This window comes from Monodon monoceros, unplaced genomic scaffold (genome assembly GCF_005190385.1).
Source record: "Monodon monoceros isolate NGI ecotype Baffin Bay Population unplaced genomic scaffold, NGI_Narwhal_1 Super_Scaffold_16, whole genome shotgun sequence".
Lineage (NCBI taxonomy): Eukaryota > Metazoa > Chordata > Mammalia > Artiodactyla > Monodontidae > Monodon > Monodon monoceros.
This window is the reverse complement of record NW_021703772.1, coordinates 91,870,664-91,890,428: the sequence shown is the minus strand read 5'-3', so window position 1 is coordinate 91,890,428 and position 19,765 is coordinate 91,870,664. Positions and strand designations below refer to the sequence as shown.

General features: G+C 39.2%; 1 protein-coding gene across 2 annotated transcripts in view; it reads left to right on the top strand.

Moving 5' to 3' along the window:
• THSD7B (thrombospondin type 1 domain containing 7B) overlaps positions 1-19,765 on the top strand; it is a 975,661-nt gene that overhangs the window by 618,615 nt on the left and 337,281 nt on the right. For both annotated transcript variants that reach the window (XM_029224675.1, XM_029224674.1), the window contains one exon: positions 436-539. In XM_029224675.1, the coding sequence (XP_029080508.1) occupies positions 436-539 (104 nt within the window). The remainder of the gene's footprint in view (positions 1-435; positions 540-19,765) is intronic.

The window sequence follows — 19,765 nt, the reverse complement described above, 5'->3', positions numbered from 1 at the left end:
CAGAAGATCAAGTGTGAAAGCTTGCACCCCAAATTTTCAGGTGTTCAAACCTTGATTCTCTAATTCTCCAATGGGACATAGGGATTTTCTCTCTTTTATTTTCGTTTACTGTTTTTCTTTAAACAATTTTTAGTTCGTAAAGAGCTAAGCCTTCTAGATTAGTTCTATGCTTCTAATGCTTTTTATGGCCACTTTGTGTGCAAAACGTCCACATTTTAAAAAGTGGAATTATTGCATTAACCATGGATCTGGGGCAGAGGGACTGTTACCATCCCTAGTGTGTGCCAGAGCTCCCTTTTATGACATTGGTTTCAAATCCATTTTTATTGAATTACTACCTTTATGTTTCTGGATTTCAAATTCACCTGTTTCAGATATTTCTTTTGTATGTTTGTCATGGTGAAATTTCTAGTCTGCTATCCTTTGTCATCACAGGTGGAGGCCACAGAAATGGAGCCCCTGTATCTTAGTGCCAGAGTCTGTCAGGCAGGGAATAATGGGCACCAGTGAAGCCTGCGGAAAGGGGGTGCAAACAAGAGGTAAGGAAACTTTAAAACAGTTTTTCTATTCAAATGCAATTCAAAATTATGTTGCTCTTATAAACTGTTGCCTATTTTTATATTTGAATAAGTTGTGATCTTATTGGCTTGGATTATTTATATTTATTACTGTTTGAGTTTAAGTTTGGCATTAGTTAATGGTGATATTTTAACCGTAACTAGCTAGTGCACCTAAGGACTAATGCAATGTAAGGAAATATCTGTTCTCAGCCATTAGCATACGCCAGTGCTGGTGGTCCAAGTGCACGTTGGATATTAGTCAAGGAATGAAGGATGTGTCAAGATTGGACCCAATAGTACATATTGTACTTTTTAGCTGCTCATTAAATATTTGTTGAATGAATTAACTAATCATAATAATCATGACTTAAACCTGGTTGTTATACACATACTTAGAGTATGTTTTATATGTAATATACATAGAAAGGAACCATTAAAATTTCTGGAAGATGCTGTGCATAGGCTTCTGGATCTGAGTAAAAGTGCCATTTATCATCAATGTCTAGAAGGTGTGGCATTTTGAAATCTCTGAAAACCACTCAGAAACTCATCAGATTGCTCACTGTTTTGTTTCATTCATAATCTAGATGCCAATGATTTGAGGTTTGATAAAAAGTGCTTTATTCTTTTTTCTTCATTTTATTTATTCTTTTTTTTAATTAGTAAAAGTTTATTGTGCACACACCAAAAAGACAGTTTGCAACCAGGGAGCACTCAGACCAAAGTGCGGAATGAGAAGAAGTGCTTTATTCTTAAAAATCTGACCACTGTGTTACTAAAGGGATGTATGTAGCAAAATCAGACCTTGTAGGACCAACTGCATATCGCTGGTCTCATAATTCAACTAAAAGGCATATTGAGAATTGTTTTTCTTCCTGTTGGATAGTTTATTGTATTAATCAGGATCAGTCATCCCAGCTAGCACAGTAACTCCCTTCTTTGTTGATTCACAGGCATAAGAAGCCCAGTGTGGGCGGGTGGCAGTTTTAACTTCTAGTTCAATGGAATCATTGCTGTGTTTTTAGTGGAAGCATTCCTCCCTTTGGAAATAAGGGCTTATAGGGTAGCAGAGCATAAGACTACAGAGGAAAAGAAAGCAAAAATTTTACTAGTGGATCACTATGGGTAATAATAGGTTGTGCCATTCTCATTCCCACCCTTGACTCCTGGGCCTGTGAATCCTGGCTATGGGAGGGAAGACACCATATATTGGATGCTTCTGGAAAACTTTTTCCCAGCCCTGCTAGGTATTGCCACCTAATTGGTACTATAAATGAGTCTTCAAAAGACCTTTTCACCATCTTATCAAGCCAGCTGCTTCAGGATGGTGGGGAACATGGTAAGACCATGAATTCAATGAGCATGGGTCCATTGCCACATGTCACTTGCTGTGAACTGAGTTCCTTTATCAGAAGCAGTGTTGTGTGGAATACCATGACTATGGACAAGGCATTATGTAAGTCCATGGATGGTAGGTAATTTTGCTAGAAGCATCGTGTGCAGGAAAGGCAAATCCTTATCCTATTTGAGTGAGTACCTATTCTGGTAAGAACAGAACACTGCACCTTCATGATGGAAGTAGTCCAATGTAATCAACCTGCCACCGTGTAGCTGGCTGATCACCATGAGGAATGGCGCCATACTGGGGACTCAGCATTGGCCCCTGCTGCTGGCAGATTGGGCACTCTGTAGCCAGGTCGCCCTTGGTAAATGGAAGTCCACGGTGCTGAGCCCATGCATAACCTTCCTTCCTACCACCATGGCCACTTTGTGCATGAGCTCGTTGGACAATGGCAGGGGTAGCTGAGGACAGAGGCTGACTGGTATCCACAGAATGGGTCATCCTATCCGCTGGATTATTAAAATCCTCCTCCACCCAGGTCACATTTTAGGGAGCATTCACATGGGACCCAAATATGTTCACGTTTTCGGCCATTCAGGAAAGTCTTTCCACGTACCACTTCCCTAAATTTCCTTGTCACCAGTTTTCCAATCATGTTCCTTCTAAGTCCTTGACCATCCAGCAAAATCATTGGCCGCAGCCTGTGGATCTGTACATGATCCCACATCTGTCCATTTCTCCTTCTTAGCAAAGTGAACAACCAGGTTTACTGCTTGAAGTTCTATTCACTGGGAAGGCTTCCCTTCCCCTCTGTATTTCAGGGATATCTCAGAAAAGGGCTATAGTGTTGCAGCTGCCCATTTAGGGGTTGTGCCCACATATCATGCAGAACCATCCGTAAACCAGGCCCAAGTCTTCTTTGCCTCTGTCAGCTGATTGTGGGAGACTCCCTAAGAGGACATATGTGCAGGCTGGGAGAGAGAAGGCAGCTTAGCAGGAGTGGGGACCATGGGCATTCGGGCTACTTCTTCATGTAACTTATTACGCCTTCAGGGCCTACTTGGGTTCAGTCACACATATACCACTTCCATTTGATGATGGAGTGCTGCCGTGTGTGCCCTACCTTGTGGCTTGAAGGGTCAGATAATATCGAGTTTGCATGGTAACTCTGGTGGCCCATGGTTAAGCATTCAGCCTCTACTAAGGCTGTAGCTGTCCCTCAAATGGAGTAAAGCTACCTGCAGAGGATGGCAGGGCTTTGCTCCACAATCCTAAGGACCTAAACTGCAATTGACCTATAGGAACCTGCCAAGGGCTCCAGGCAGCATCCCTGTCTGCCACTGACACTTCAAGCACCATTGAATCTGCTGGATTCTGTGCCCCAAGTGGCAGAGCAGTCTGGAGCTGTTACAGAGCCTTTTCTTTTCTGGATCCCACTCAAAACTAGCAGCTTTTCAGATCCCCTGGCAGGCAAATGGGCTAGAGTAAATACACACCCAAATGAGGACTATGTTGCCTGGAATCCGAAGAGGTACGATAGATGTTGTGTCTTTATTTTAGCTGTAGGAGGGGCCAGATGTAACAACCTGTCTTCTCCATAGAAGGGATATCTCAACATGCCTCACACCACTGGACCTTTAGACATGTCACTGGGGTCGAAGGCTACTGAATTTTCTCAAGTTTTTTATTTCCCGCTCTCTGACATGAAGATGTCTTACCAATGAGTCCAGGGTAGTTGTTTCTTCTTGCTCACTAGGTCCCATCAAGATAGTCACCAGTGTAAAGGCCAATGTGATATGTTGTTGAAGGAAAAGTGATCAGATCCCTGCAAACTAATATATGAAATAGGGCTAGAAGTTGATAAGCCCCCGAGGAAGGACAGTGAGAGTATATTGCTGGCCTTGCCAGATTAGAGCAGACTGCTTCTGCCGTCTTTATTTTCTCCAAGTACATTAATATTTGGGGTCAGGGTTCCAGCATATGAATTTTTGGGGTTAGAATTCAGCCCATAATAGTTACGCCTTGGAAATGATGTCCCTGTGGGAACATTTGCAAATGTAAATTTGATTTGCAAGGTAGTTTGATTCAGGGCTGCTAGGAGGCTATACAGTGATTCTGTAATTTACAAGAAGGGACCACTTCCTGAAAACATTTTACTTCCATATGTCAGAAAATTATAATAATATAATCTTGTTATTACAAGACTTGTGCTTGCTTTCTGCTGCAAAGTTGCTATAAAATATCTAGATCAGCAAAATCTACATAAATAGTCTTTTAAAAATGGTACCTTTGTGCAGGGCACAACTTAACTCTATATGTTGACCTGGACTTTGATGCTCTGTGATACTAGAGTATCATTATGGTTTGTTTTCACTGCAAAGCCATTTAGTACATTCTGCAGAGACATTGCTCCTCAACTGTGTGGAATCTTATCCTATAACGGTAACTTATTCTATCTGTCTTAGAAGTACTTTAAATGGATTCTGGCTGGAGGCCAGATTGTCCTTTAAAGTAGGCAAAGTAGATACCTGAGTTTTCCCCAAGTTAGACTCCACCATTAGAGAATTCCTTGTGTTTACCTGTTGGGAAATTTACACTTTTAAAGCAGTAGGATGGGTGTCCAATTTTGAGACAGTGGAGCCAAGATATTTCTACTCCCATCTTTTCTCTAAAATTACTTCAAAACCAGCACAGAAAACATGAAAGAGTAAGAAAAAAGTAACCTTCAATGAGATCCCCTCTATAAAATTGTTCCTAAAAACAAGGAGCGCAATAAGCTCACCTTCAAGTAAATTAGGGCCATCTGTAACCTCAATCACACTGTATAATGTAGAAAGTGGATGGAGATATAGGGAAAGTACTTTGCAGAGCAGCATTATACCTAAGTGTTGGTGCAGTTGAAGGTGTGGAGGCTGAAGAGAAACAAGATGATTTGGCCTGGACAACTCTGGAAAGGCACCACCTCTGCAAAAGGAAGTGGGCAAGGCTGTGTGTGTGTGCGGGCTGTGTGTGTGCGTGTGTGTGAGCGCGCGCATGTGTAGGGGATGGGAGAAAAATCAGGAGCTTTTGAGAGTCTGACTAAAGAGCAGTGAACACTCTCCACACCCAGCCCTTCACCTTGCAGAGTCAGGCTCCGACCTATTGCTATTTTTGTGGGAGCCTGGAGGTTTATTCTCTGTGGATGTTAGAACCAGAGAGGTTGTGGACTTAGGACAACAGGCAGAGGAGGGTGGAGGCAAGGGGCTGTCCTGAAGTCAGGAGGATCAAAGGGAAGTCTGAAGAAGGAATTAGGAGACCCTCAGTCCCTTCCTCCCCTGCTTGGGCATTCTGGTCAGGCAGCTTTTACACCCTTCAGTCCCATGGAAGCCCGAGCAAGCTGGAAACTCTTTCCATTTAAATTTCTATTTCAGCATTTTTTTTTTTTTTTTTTTTTTTTTTTTTTTTGCGGTACGCGGGCCTCTCACTGTTGTGGCCTCTCCCATTGCGGAGCCCGGGCTCCGGACGCGCAGGCTCAGCAGCCATGGTTCACGGGCTCAGCCGCTCCGCGGCGTGTGGGATCTTCCCAGACCGGGGCACGAACCCGTGTCCCCTGCATCGGCAGGCGGACTCTCAACCACTGCGCCACCAGGGAAGCCCCAGGATTTGTTAAATCACAGAGGGAGGCATGAATTCAGGCCAGTTTGGGATTATAAATTCTCACAAGAGATTTTGGTCCTCTCACTACCCAGTGTTAAATTGTAGACATGTAAGTGGTCTTGCCAAGAAATGTTACTTGGCCTGTCTATTTCCAGTCTACCCTTATGCTGAGGGCCAGCCTTTGTGGTCATCACTTCTAGTATGGGGTATTTTATGAGGTTCTCCATAACAGTTCTTGAAGTCATGAAAGTGGAAACTTGGTTCTCCAAAATTTAATAGAAACCCTGAGGATAAAGGTCTCTTGCTTACCTTGCATCCCAAGTTCTTACTTCGTTTTGTGCTTTATGGGTTCCTTTCCTCTGGGCCAGCTCAGCAATCCATTTAGAAGATATATATTTGATCCAGTGGTTTTTTTTTTCTTTTTCATTAGAAAGGTCTTTTATAATTTCTAAGCCATTAAACTGCCCCAGACAGAAGTGCTCCTTGTTTTATCTCATTGTGTTTATATTGCTGACCTGGTTAATTGACTTACAGTAAGAATACATTTATATAATACTTTAATACTTTTCTAATCAAAAAAGAAGAAAAAGAAAAGAACACAGAAGGGCAGATAGAATTACAGCTGTCACTAAGCATTTATACCATCTTCAAGGAAATGGGAATTTGGGTTCCATTGTCCTAGCTGTACCATCCTTCAGGGAGAGCTGGGTGTTCTCTCTGCACAGCTTCTTGTACTTTATCTGAATTAAGAAGGGATGATAGCTCAGCTTCTATGGCAAATGAAAATGTAAGAGGAAGAAACTTAAATATTGCAACATACTTTGATGTAGCTGCCCTTCATAGGGTAGACTATCAGTACTAAAACAAGACAAAGTGAGGATGCTGGGGGAGTGAATTTGTCTATGGATATGATCTGATTCTTGTTTTGCTACTCACAGTGACTACTTTAAAACTGGCTTAATGGACTTGCCAGTAATTTTCTTTAGGGTAGTGCTTTCCTCTCATTCAAAAGTTTATGCGTATACTCTATCCTAGCAGAGAGACTTGACATCTATGACACTGTAATGGATACAGAGTAGGTGCCGGAGATCAAAATTGTGCTGCCTTAGATATCCTTGATTTCCAGGAAGTACCTGCATTCTTTTTTTGGTTTGTTCTCACTGAACAATGTTTATGTGGACCACAGGAGGAAGATCTCAAATCTTCTGTCAAATCTTTTCGTTCTTCCTTAAATTGGTTTTTGTTACTGTGAGAGGCACAGGCTTCTTCCACAATAGTTTTGATGGAATCTGTGTGTTTCTTTTCATTCAAAGGATCGCTTTATCTTTTAAGTTGAGTTATAATTAACATACAGTATTGTATGTCTCAGGTGTACAACATAGTGATCTGATATTTTTATTCACTGTGAAATGATCACAGCAATAAGACCAGTTACCATCCATCACCATACAAAGTTGTTACAATATTATTGACTGTATTCCCTGTGTGTACATTACATCCCCATGACTTACTTATTTTATAGATGGCAGTCTGTACCTCTTAATCAAGGGATCTCTTTAAAAGGTGCTCTTCCAGAAAAAAAAAAATTGGGCAAAGTCATCCACTTTCAGAATAAGTTCTGGATTACTTTTATTTTTAAAAGACAGGAAGTTAGAATAGGAAGAAGTTAAGTTTACAAGTATCCTTGCATTTTAAGAGTCTGGATGATTGGACTTTTTATTCTCCACATGGAGGCAGTCATAGTCATTTAACCTTAGAAGTTGCACAAGTTTATTTTCTGTCATATTCATCTACATAGATCCAGCAAGAAGTCGTTTCAGTGGATTCAGAGAGGAAAAAAAACATACAGGATTCAACTAGACTGAGCAATAGTCTAAGACAAAGACAGTCACTGTCATCTCCATATTTGGTGAGGGAGGGAGAGGGGAAAGGTAACTTCTTCCATTTGCTTCAAGATTTGAACAAAAATGAGTTACATAGCTATGAACTGTGGGCATTTCCAGGAGAATCAGGAGTAACTCTAGCTACCTCCAGAACTCCGTCCATAGGTGTAACTGTTCCTTTCTTTCTTTTAATAAATTTTTATTTATTTATTTATTTATTTATTTATTTATTTATTTATTTATTTATGGCTGCATTGGGTCTTCGTTGCAGGCCGCGGGCTTTCTCTAGTTGCAGCAAGCAGGGGCTACTCTTCATTGCGGTGCACGGGCTTCTCACTGCGGTGGCTTCTCTTGTTGCGGAGCATGGGTTCTAGGCATGCAGGCTTCAGTAGTTGTGGCCCGCGAGCTCAGTAGTTGTGGCTTGCAGGCTCTGGAGCGCAGGCGCAGTAGTTGTGGCACACGGGCTTAGTTTCTCTGCGCATGTGAGATCTTCCTGGACCAGGGCTCGAACCCGTGTGTGCCGCCTTGGCAGGTGGATTCTTACCCACTCTGCCACCAGGAAAGCCCTGTAACTATTTCTTAAATGAGCAAATATATTTGGTGATATCTTTCCAGTCTATTTCAAGAAGGGAGTGCATGACACCATTTGTGACCCCAAATCAAAGTACTAGGGTTTACAATCTAGGCAATGAGAAACACTATTTTCAATAACTTTTGTGTTTTCATTTTTGATAACTGAGTGCTCATCTCATAGGAAAAAAGATCAGACCCCATTATTCTTTGTATCAAATATCATTCTTGGAGGGATTTCTAACCAGTTCTGACTTAAACATTAGAAAAACCAACTGGAGGACATAATGTTCTTTGCTAATTTATCTTACTAGTCAGTCCCTGATACCAAAATGATTCATTATAAATATTTTAAGGAACTTTAAAAAATCTCTTCTAAATACAATTTTTTAAAGTGTGAAAATAAAAGAAAGATCAGGTTAGAGTGTAGAAATTAAATTAACAATGTAGGGCAACTCTCTAAGTGAAAATATCCTTAGATTTTAACAAAAGAATAGGTTTTACAATACCATAGGCATTGGTTTAGAGAGTAAAGTGTGGGACTTATAGCACAGATTGCATTTTATGCAAATTGCATTGCATAAAATTGCATTATTTGCAATTTATGCAAATATTTGCATTTATGCAAATATTCACTTATGTGACTTATGTGAATTCACTTATGCAAATATTCACTTATGTGAATAATGATTCTGAGAGTTATTTTTCATCTCCTTTACATGTTTTAGGGTAGGATTAGCTTCGTGGCTTTCATGGTTGCTGCAGGTAAAATCTGTACATTTTTCAAAAATTGGCAATAAATTAGAAATAAATATTAAAGGAAGTGAGTGACCTAAGGCATGATGCTTTAGTGACATAATGTGAACTAAGGTTCAGAGATGTTGTCTCACGCCAGCCTCTCCGTTTTTAACATAGTAAGTTATAATGCAAACCACAGAGTAACTCCTCTATCCGCCTCCCCGCTACCCACATCACCAGCAGGTATTTCCCTGATGAAATGAGGAGTGAGGATGGGAAGGGGTTTTTGTTTTGTTTTTTCGTTTGAGGAATGCAGTTATTTGCTAAACTAGGAGCAATAATTTTCTCTTCTGACTGCATGGCTCTTTGTTACAGAACTATCTTCCCCTTCAGGAATGTTAATATGAATTTCAAAGTCTACTGCAAACTGTGTAAATATAATAGAATTATCCTTCTCTTGTTCAGAACCAGAATTCAGTATCTTCAGATAGATGTGAATCTCCTGGCTTCCCTTAGCTCTCAGGTTACTAAGGTCAAGGTATTCATTTCTGTTTGGCCCAGGGGCAATCTTAGGATTGTATCAAAAGGAGGTTATGTTTTTACATTTTAATTTGCATTTCTAAAGAAAACAGAAACTTCAACCTTCCTCTAGTAGCAGCAAGACCTGAAGGAGCCCCCCCCTTTAGAGAGGCCCTAAAAATTAACAGAGGAGCATCAAAATTCAGACACACCTTTGCTCTGGATTTGAATATAGCTGACCCTTGAACAACATGGGTTTGAACTGCATGGGGCCACTTATATGCAGGTATTTTTCAGTAAGTATGCAGGTGGCCCTCCATTTCTATGAGTTTTATATCCAAGGATTCAACCAACTGTGGATCAAATTTCAATCCATGGTTGTTTGAATCCAGTGGATATAGAGGGCCAATTGTACTATGCCATTTCATATAAGGGACTTGAGCATCCATGGACTTTGCATCCGAATGGGGGTCCTGGAACCAAAGCCCTTCATACACCAAGGGCTGACTGTAGATTCAGAAGTTGCAAAACAGGTAATTCTTTGAGGCCAACCATGTTTTGAAGGATTCACATAGCGGGACACAAAGCAATCTTTTAACCCAGACACATGAAGAATGAGAATTAAAAATCTGTTATAGTCAATTAAACTCAGTACGTTTATAAGATGATTAACCTCTTAATAAGATATTGAAAGTAGGAACTGAAAGTAGGAAGACTGGGTTGGGAGTCACTAAGGCTTTGTAATTACACTGCAAAGGGTTTTGAAAGCCTGTACCACAGTAGCGACTTAGGGAATGGATTACAAGGAATATACATAAAAGGCATGTTATGGAAAAATCAGAATGTTTAGCTATATTTATATACAGAGTAAAGGATAGTGAAGAATTTGAAAGATTCAGTGGTTTTAGGTCAATGAAAATGGACAATATTGTCACAAAAAATTGATATAATTGACATAAATAACCAACATAAAAATGGGAAGAGAGAGATACAATATTTGAGTATTGTTAAAAAATTCAGCCTAGTAAATTTGAGAATCTAATTGGCTTTGTTAGGTGATTCATGAATCCTGCAGCATCCCTTCTAGCAACTAGAAGGATGCTCCAAGGGGTTGTACAAAATGGAAGGTTTATATAGGAAGAAGGATGGGGTAAGTGAGCTATTAACAAAAGAAAAGAAAGGATTGTGAAGCCAGGACTTCCTTTTTTGTGGGAAGGGTGGTGTTAGGGTTGATCATGCATATTTTCCCTTCTTCCTAAGGGGCTGCAAGAGGGCCTGTATGGCAAAGTACCTCACTGGTGCAGACCAGCAAATTCTAGACTGGTACATTTCTGGAGAAGGTTGAACTGCAATTAGGTTAGGTATTAAATCTACGTTTGCTACCAAGTTTGCACATGTAACACCATTTTGGGACTGTGTTTTTTCTCTTTAACAGTTACCCCATTTTGATCGGATATCAGCCTAACTGAGAAATATGATCAAAATTTAAGGCGTTAGCATTACTCTCAGCTGTTGCTTTGCAGCTTTGCTGATCTTTGGTGGGATAATCATAGGTCATGATGTTTTTGCTAAACCCTGGTGATATTCACAGGCCAAAATTTCAGATCCACAATTTTTTTTTCTTTTTTAAAAAATTTTATTGGAGTATAGTTGATTTACAATATTGTGTTAGTTTCAGGTGTACAGCATAGTGATTCAGTTATACATACACATATATTCATGCTTTTTCAGATTCATTTTCCATATAGGTTATTAGAAAATATTGAGTATAGTTCCCTGTGCTATATAGTAGGTCCTTGTTGGTTATCTCTTTTATATGTGGTAGTGTGTGTATGTTAATCCCGAGCTCCTAATTTATCCCTCCCTGCCATGTTTCCCCTTTTATACCACATCTTCTTTATCATTCGTCTGTTGATGGAAACTTAGATTGTTTCCATATCTGGGCTATTGTAAATAATGCTGCTATGAACATTGGGGTGTGTATATCTTTTCTTTCTTTTTTTTTTTGTGCATTCAGTCTTTTTTTTAATCAAAGTATAGTTGATTTACAATGTTGTGTTAATTTCTGTTGTACAGCACAGTGATTCAGTTATACATATATATACATTATTTTTCATATTCTTTTCCATTATGGTTTATCACAGAATATTGAATATAGTTCCCTGTGCTCTACAGTAGGACCTTTTTTTTTTTTATTGCTTATCTATTTTATACATATTACTATATATATGTCAACCCAAATCTCCCAATTCACACCACTACAGCCCCCTCCCGCTTTCCCCCCTTGGTGTCCATATATTTGTTCTCTACATCTGTGACTCTATTTCTGCCTTGCAAACCGGTTCATCTGTACCATTTTTCTAGATTCCACATATATGCATTAATATACGATGTTTATTTTTCTCTTTCTGATTTACTTCACTCTGTATGACAGACTACGTCCATCTACCTCACTACAAATAACTCAATTTCATTCCTTTTTATGGCTGAGTAATATTCCATTGTATATATGTGCCACATCTTCTTTATCCATTCATCTGTCGATGAACACTTAGGTTGCTTCCATGTCCTGGCTATTGTAAATAGTGGTGCAATGATCATTGTGGTACATGACTCTTTTTGAATTATGGTTTTCTCTGGGCATATGCCCAGTAGTGGGATTGCTAGGTCATATGGTAATTCTATTTTTAGTTTTTTAAGGAACCTCCATACTGTTCTCCATAGTGGCTGTATCAATTTACATTCCCACCAACAGTGCAAGAGGGTTCCCTTTTCTCCACACCCTCTCCAGCATTTGTTGTTTGTAGATTTTCTGATGATGCCCATTCTAACCGGTGTGAGGTGATACCTCATTGGAGTTTTGATTTGCATTTCTCTAATAATTAGTGATGTTGAGCAGCTTTCCATGTGCTTCTTGGCCATCTGTATGTCTTCTTTGGAGAAATGTCTATTTAGGTCTTCTGCCCATTTTTGGATTGGGTTGTTTGTTTTTTTAATACAGAGCTGCATGAGCTGTTTATATATTTTGGAGATTAATCCTTTGTCTGTTGATTCCTTTGCAAATGTTTTCTCCCTTTCTGAGGGTTGTCTTTTCACCTTGCTTGTAGTTTCCTTTGCTGTGCAAAAGCTTTTAAGTTTCATTAAGTACCATTTGTTTATTTTTGGTTTTATTTCCATTACTCTAGGAGGTGGGTCAAAAAAGAACTTGCTGTGATTTATGTTAAAGAGTGTTCTTCCTATGTTTTCCTCTAAGAGTTTTATAGTGGCCGGTCTTACATTTGGGTCTTTAATCAGTTTTGAGTTTATTTTTTTGTATGGTGTTAGGGAGTGTTCTAATTTCATTCTTTTACATGTAGCTGTCCAGTTTTCCCAGCACCACTCATTGAAGAGACTGTCGTTTCTCCATTGTATATCCTTGCCTCCCTTATTAGTTGACCGTAGGTGCGTGGGTTTATCTCTGGGCTTTCTATCCTATCCATTGATCTCTATTTCTGTTTTTGTGCCAGTACCATATAGTCTTGATGACTGTAGCCTTGTAGTATAGTCTGAAGTCAGGGAGTCTGATTCCTCCAGCTCCGTTTTATTCCCTCAAGATTGCTTTGGCTATTCGGGGTCTTTTGTGTCTCCATACAAATTTTAAGATTTTTTTGTTCTAGTTCTATAAAAAATGCCATTGGTAATTTGATAGAGATTACATTGAATCTGTAGATTGCTTTGGGTAGTATAGTCATTTTCACAATATTGATTCTTCCAATCCAAGAATATGGTATTTCTCCCCATCTGTTTGTGTCATCTTTGATTTCTTTCATCAGTGTCTTATAGTTTTCTGAGTACAGGTCTTTTACCTCCTTAGGTAGGTTTATTCCTAGGTGTTTTATTCTTTCTGTTGCAGGGGTGAATGGGATTGTTTCCTTAATTTCTCTTTTTGATCTTTCATTGTTAGTTTATAGCAATGCGAGAGATTTCTGTGCATTAATTTTGTACCCTGCAACTTTACCAAATTCAGTGATTAGCCCTAGTAGTTTTCTGATGGCATCTTTCAGATTCTCTATGTATAGTATCATGTCATCTGCAAACAGTGACAGCTTTACTTCTTCTTTTCCAATTTGTATTCCTTTTATTTCTTTTCTTTTCTGATTGCCATGGCTAGGACTTCCAAATCTATGTTGAATAATAGTGGCAAGAGCGAACATCCTTGTCTTGTTCCTGATCTCAGAGGAAATGCTTTCAGTTTTTCACCATTGAGAATGATGTTTGCTGTGGGTTTGTTGTATATGGCCTTCATTATTTTGAGGTAGGTTCCTTCTATGCCCACTTTCTGGAGTGCTTTTATCATAAATGGGTGTTGAATTTTGTCCAATGTTTTTTCTGCATCTATGGAGATGATCGTATGGTTTTTATCCAGATCCACAATTTTTAAGTTGGTCATTCTTGTTGCTTCTTTTCTGATGTTCTCATCTTAGGGAGATCATTTTCCTGCTGGTCAGTGGCTGCACACCAGCATCTGAAACTTTTGAGAGGATACAATGCACCAGCGAGACTACTATGATAATTATAAGCAGGATAGTGCCCAGTGTTTGGAGTGTACTTCAGAGCCATGGTCCCCAATATCTAAATCAATCAAAGAAAGACCCTGCTGAAGGAGACACCCTTTTAAGCCAAGTGGTTTACTCATTGATTTTACATAACTGAGTTTCAACTTCCCCAGAAGTGTCAATCCAGGTACAGCAAGTACAGTGCAGCACAGACACCTCTTTGCTCAGCCAGTGATCAAGAGCTATCCTATTATCATAAACAAGCTTTGGTGTGAGAGTCCAAGGGTTTTGTTGAACAGCTAGTATCTTTGTAAAGGAATCTGCAATGTCTCCAAGAGTTAAGGAAATGTTCCTGATCATATTCTCATTTGTGTTAACTCCTAACCAGGGAAGTAGAGCCCTGCCAAAGGAAGCAGTTCTTAAAGCATGAATGCCTCCTGGTAGGCCCTTTCTGGAACCATTAGGGACACAGTTAGATAGCCTAAGAGGCATAGCCCAGCTTGGAGCCAGCCATCTAGGCATTCATAGGCCCAAGGAGAATGACAACCACCATAGACAAACACGAGACCTGTCAGGGCACAACCCATTCCTGTTAGGAGGTACGATGAATGGATTGAATGGATTCATTCACAGGGACTGCTTTGTTTACCCATTCAAGCCAGGGGTCAGTCAGGTTTTTAGCACATATGAAAAGACAGTATCCTAGCCTGCAATAAAGAGGCAACCTAAATTCTAGAGGTTACCCCCCCACCCCCTTAGCAGTGCCTGGAAGATAGAAATGACAGGATTATCTTCCCGGGACAAAGACAGAATGAAGGAAAGAAAGAAAAGAAGAAAGCGTTTCATGTTTAGCTAAAGGAGGAAGTCTTGATCTAGCATCTCGAGCGGAAGCAATCTACCTACATTCTTGTCAGCTACTTCTCTACTCCTCAGTTTGATGCAGTGGTCTCCAGCATTTGTATAGGACCAGGTGTCAGGTGGAGTCTTCCTGAACTGTGAGATGTGTATCAATACTTTGTAGTTTTGCAGCAATGTCAGTGGTCAGGAGTACTTGGTGAGGTCCTTTCCTTCAAGGTACTTGGTGGAGCTGTAGCTCTGCCTTTGTTCTTAGTGATTCCAGATCAGAAGTGTAGGAGAAAATTGGAAACATTAGTTTGGTGAGTCATAGCCAGATATTTGAGGCAACTAAAAGAATTCAAGATCCAAGTTTGCAGGTATCTAACAAAACCCCACAGATAGTTAACAGGACTAGAATCTAATATCTACAAAGCTGCAAACTTAATTTTTCTCTCTACAGTTACCCCCATTTTTCACCAAATATAATCACAGTAAAATTAATTTGTTTATATATGACTTGGCCTAGTTATTTATGTAAGTGAAGCAAGAATAATGATTGACCATATAAATTATTATTATTTATATATATATATTTTTTTCGGTACGCGGGCCTCTCACTGTTGTGGCCTCTCCCATTGCGGAGCACAGGCTCCGGACACGCAGGCTCAGCGGCCATGGCTCACGGGCCTAGCCGCTCCGCGGCATGTGGGATCTTCCCGGACTGGGGCACGAACCCGTGTCCCCTGCATCAGCAGGCGGCCTCTCAACCACTGCACCACCAGGGAAGCCCTATAAAGTATTTTTTAAGACACCTTTGCTGAAACCTTGTAAGCAAGGTACCAGGTTCATTTTTTCCAAGCAGTTGCTTGAAGCTGTCTAGTCATATCTGAGTCTATGATCATCTCTCAAATACGACATTGCAGTCCAAGCCATGGTGATATAGCCACTGTTTCCAATTGCGTCCTGTTACTAGGAGAACAGATTCTCACTGAACTTATGCAGACAAATATATTGTCATGAAAGTAAGAATACTCACTGAGCGTTTCTGAATTCTGGAGGGATCAGCTAAGGAGAAAAAGAAAATGTTTCATCTTTGTTCACAAAGGTATACTTTACCAAGTTGCTGTATGTCATGGATAGCATAAAAGAAAAGGTCTCCTTAAAACTGGAAAAACAAAACATTAGAGCGCTCTCCTCAGTTTATGTAGTTCCATGTAAATAATACTTGTTCTGCTTGAATCCAGTTTTCCCATTTGTTCTCTCAATCGTGATTGAGGGTGATAGGGACAGTGTTAATTCCAAGAAGTTTGCAAGGTTTTCATTAAGAGTGGTATGATTTGCCCAGTGAAGGGGTGTCTTGATCACTGAAGATTGTGGAAGGTGTACCTCAAGTGGGAAGCATTTTCTAACAGTTTCTTTGCCACTGTGAGGGCACCAGCCTTGTGAGATGGGGTGGCTTCAACCCTTCTGGAAAACATACATACAATAAGAACATACTGACAACTCATACTAAGTGGCAGTTGAAAAAAGTCCCACTGTATGTGTTCAAAGGGTCCAGAGGGAGGAGGTCTAAGGCCTCTAAGGATGAAAATAGTTTTGCGTAAATGCACTATGATGGGTGAAGAAATGCAAAGCCCTAAATTGGAGTTTGCCAGAGAGCCGGGAATAACCAAGCAGCTGTCTTGGGTTTTCTTCCCGGTGGCCCCAGCTGTCTCACTTACAGCCGATGTTTACCCATCTTAATTCCTCTGATTCAGGAGCAGACTGTTGCCATGTCACAAGGACATCAGGACGGCAAAAGTCTGGCAATGAGAGGTTATTTTTTGCAGAAGTAGAATGGACTTTATCCACATGTGCCATAATCTTTATAGATTCTGTTGTTGCTGCCTTTATTTGAAAGTTAGCTAGGGTACTTCCCTGATTCTCAGGTTCAGTCCTCTTAGTGTGAGCATCAATTTTGATGACTAGCAACAGTTAATGTCAGGACATATCAGATTTCTAGGAATTTCACATAATTTCACATATTCCTAAACAGACACAACATCACAACTTCTCATTTGACAATGTTTCCCATGTACTTTAACATATCAAGTAGCCTAATTAGCTTAACACATCTTTTGGAATGTTCCAGGGGTTCTCTGGAAAAATCCCAAAGTTTCTTCAGGGTCATAAAGACTTTATTTTTAGAATTTGCTTTGGGGAAGTTTGTCAAAGATATCAAAAGATTTGGACATGTGACTAAATAGGATCACGGATAGATATGAAACAATAGTTAGCTATTTAGCAGTTGAAAGAAAATTAAGTTCTAGTTTTGCATAAGTACACTGTTGATATTAAAGCTTTTTGCATTACGTACACTGTTGTTTTGCATAAGTACACTGTTGATATCAAAGCTTAATTAAAAGCCCCTTATAATAACAATTAAATTTTTGTCTGATTACACAAGGAAAAATTCTCTTTCTCTCTTCAACCTTTTATGTACTTTTAGTTTGTCCTTTATGTGCAGACGTTCCAGTTTAAACAAAATTACTCTCATTTCCCAAAACACAAATGCATCTTTATTTCTCATCCTTTTCCTTAGTTAAAAACACGTCCTACTTTTCTTGCATGAGGAGATGTTTCCTTCTTTTGTTTTTAGTAGCTTTGATTACATTAGAATCCTTAACCCTTAGAAACTTTAATTTCTAGTGAGAATTTAGGAAGTAAAGAATCATGGACTTTCTCTTAAACTACCACTTTTTATATTGACAAGATAATCAATGTTTTTTATAATCTCTAGAGACATCTAAATTTCTTAGCATGGCACTAAACGTGTTTGCTAATAGAACCAAATTTATCTTTAGTATTTCTGTATAAGAAGCCCAAAGTGGATAAACCTGTGTTCATTAATGTTTCAGTATTTTTTTTCTTATTTGGAAATACCCTAGATACTCAAGGAATTCTCATCATTTAACTTAGCAAAACTCTAAGTTAACAAAAAGCATTTGGGGAGCTGTTTTTTAAGTACATATACTATAAAATGTAATTATTACTAAAAAGTTTTCCAATATCTCGTATCCCAATTACATCTATCTGAGTCATTTGATCCCCCAAATTAGGTTTAGATTACCTACGAAAACTTCATCATACTGAGTTATTTTTCGTGCTGACAAATTTGTAAGCCTAGGTAGAATAAAATTATTATATTTAATGCTGATAACTCTAAAGACATGTCTGTTTTAGTAAACCAACAAAGTAAACTGGCTTTTATTTACTAAGGATGATCTTAGATCGCATGAAGTTGAAATAATCATTTGGGTTAGTTTCTATATTTCTGATGAGAGTTTTAAAATAGTCCTTACAAATGCTTGACTTTCAACCCGGTTAAATAGAACTTCATTACAAATTGATTTTGGTAATACCATCTAGAGGTAGAAAAATACCACCTATCTGCAACATACATATATATGGACATACAGACAGACACAAAGACCCAGCGACCGTATAGTTTCTGATATCTGTTGAGAAGATTTGTGAGACTTCTCTTTGGCCCAATTTCCAAGTGCTTCCTTTTTTCACTTCTGGTGAGAAGCCTTTGCACGTCAAAGAATGGTTCTAAATCCTAGAGAAGATGGAGGTAGAAAATCTATATCACAAAGGCACAGTGAAGGTATTCAACATTCCTCCAACATGGAGTTTTGGAGGCCATATTTGTGGGACATTTCTGTTTCTAAGGTCCCAATATCTACAAGTATCTGCAGATAAATAGGGGAGGTTTTGGAATTGGCAAAAAGACTGACACACTCAATTCATGTATTATTGAAATATTTCTTTCCATCTGGGTACATCTACCTTAGAAGAAGGCCAAAAAAAAAAAAAAAGAAAAAAAGATTCTTGGCAGGCACTGTTAATCAGCCATGATCAAAGTTCAGTCAGACTGGTGGCCTCCCGTTTTATTTTTCATCTTTTTATTTATTCATGAATTTTAGGAAGTAATCCATTTACAAAAACTTCTGAGGATCCTTGCTGGGTTTAAGAAATTAACTGTGACCCTTAGATTGGCCTTTGATCTAAGAGTAAAAGATATAGAAATAGGATCTCCTGTAGTCTCAGGTGGTCTTATTTTAAAATGCATAGTACCCAAATAAAGGAGGATAGAGAGGAACCATTGAAATGATGTCAGTCTTACATGTCAGTCTTACCATCTTTTGTTTTAGGCACCTTTTATTTCTTGTTTTTCATTAGCCTTTTACAGTTAATCTTGCAGTGAAGCTATTTTGGAATTTTGAAAACTTTTGGAGGCTTCTGCATAATCATTGTTCTTGTTTTTTTCCCCATAATCCTTGCTTTTAAGTGCACTTTTTTTTTTTTTTTTTTTTTTTTTTGCGGTACGCGGGCCTCTCACTGTTGTGGCCTCTCCCGTTGCAGAACGCAGGCTCCATACGCGTAGGCTCAGCGGCCACGGCCAACAGGCCCAGCCGCTCTGCGGCATGTGGGATCTTCCCGGAATGGGGCATGAAACCGTGTCCCCTGCATCGGCAGGCGGACTCTCAACCACTGCGCCACCAGGGAAGCCCTATTATATCTTTTAACTTCCAAAATGCAGAAAATGTACCGTATTCACCTTCATGTCACCGATGCTCCCACATATCCCCATACTATATACATAGTAGTTGCTCAATACATGTTTGCTCAATAATTATTACTCTGTGTACCAGAATAAGAAGTTCAGAACTTTGGCCAAATATGATGAATAAAGGTACCTGTAATGCATGTATAGTTTTATTCTGTAAAGGGAGAAACAGAAATTATGACATTAAAATTACTATTATAAAATATTTTATCTATGCTTAGATCAAGTAATGGAAAAAGGAACTTATGAGAGTTTAGCCTCTTAGAGGGTAGAGGCTGTATCAGCTTTACTCTATAGTGTGTATATTTTACAAATTGCTTCAAAAGTGTATTTCTAGTGAAGCATTCAAAGGTGATGATAAAATACCATACAAGCTAATTCTCTGATGTCAGTTTCATGAACTGAACTTCTATAGTTATCAGGTAGGTGTCTTTCCATGAATGCATGTGAAAGTGGGAGGATTTTGTCCCTTACCTATAGCAGAGTGGACAAAAGATGTTGCTTCACTTTCTACAAAATAGTGGTTTTCCACC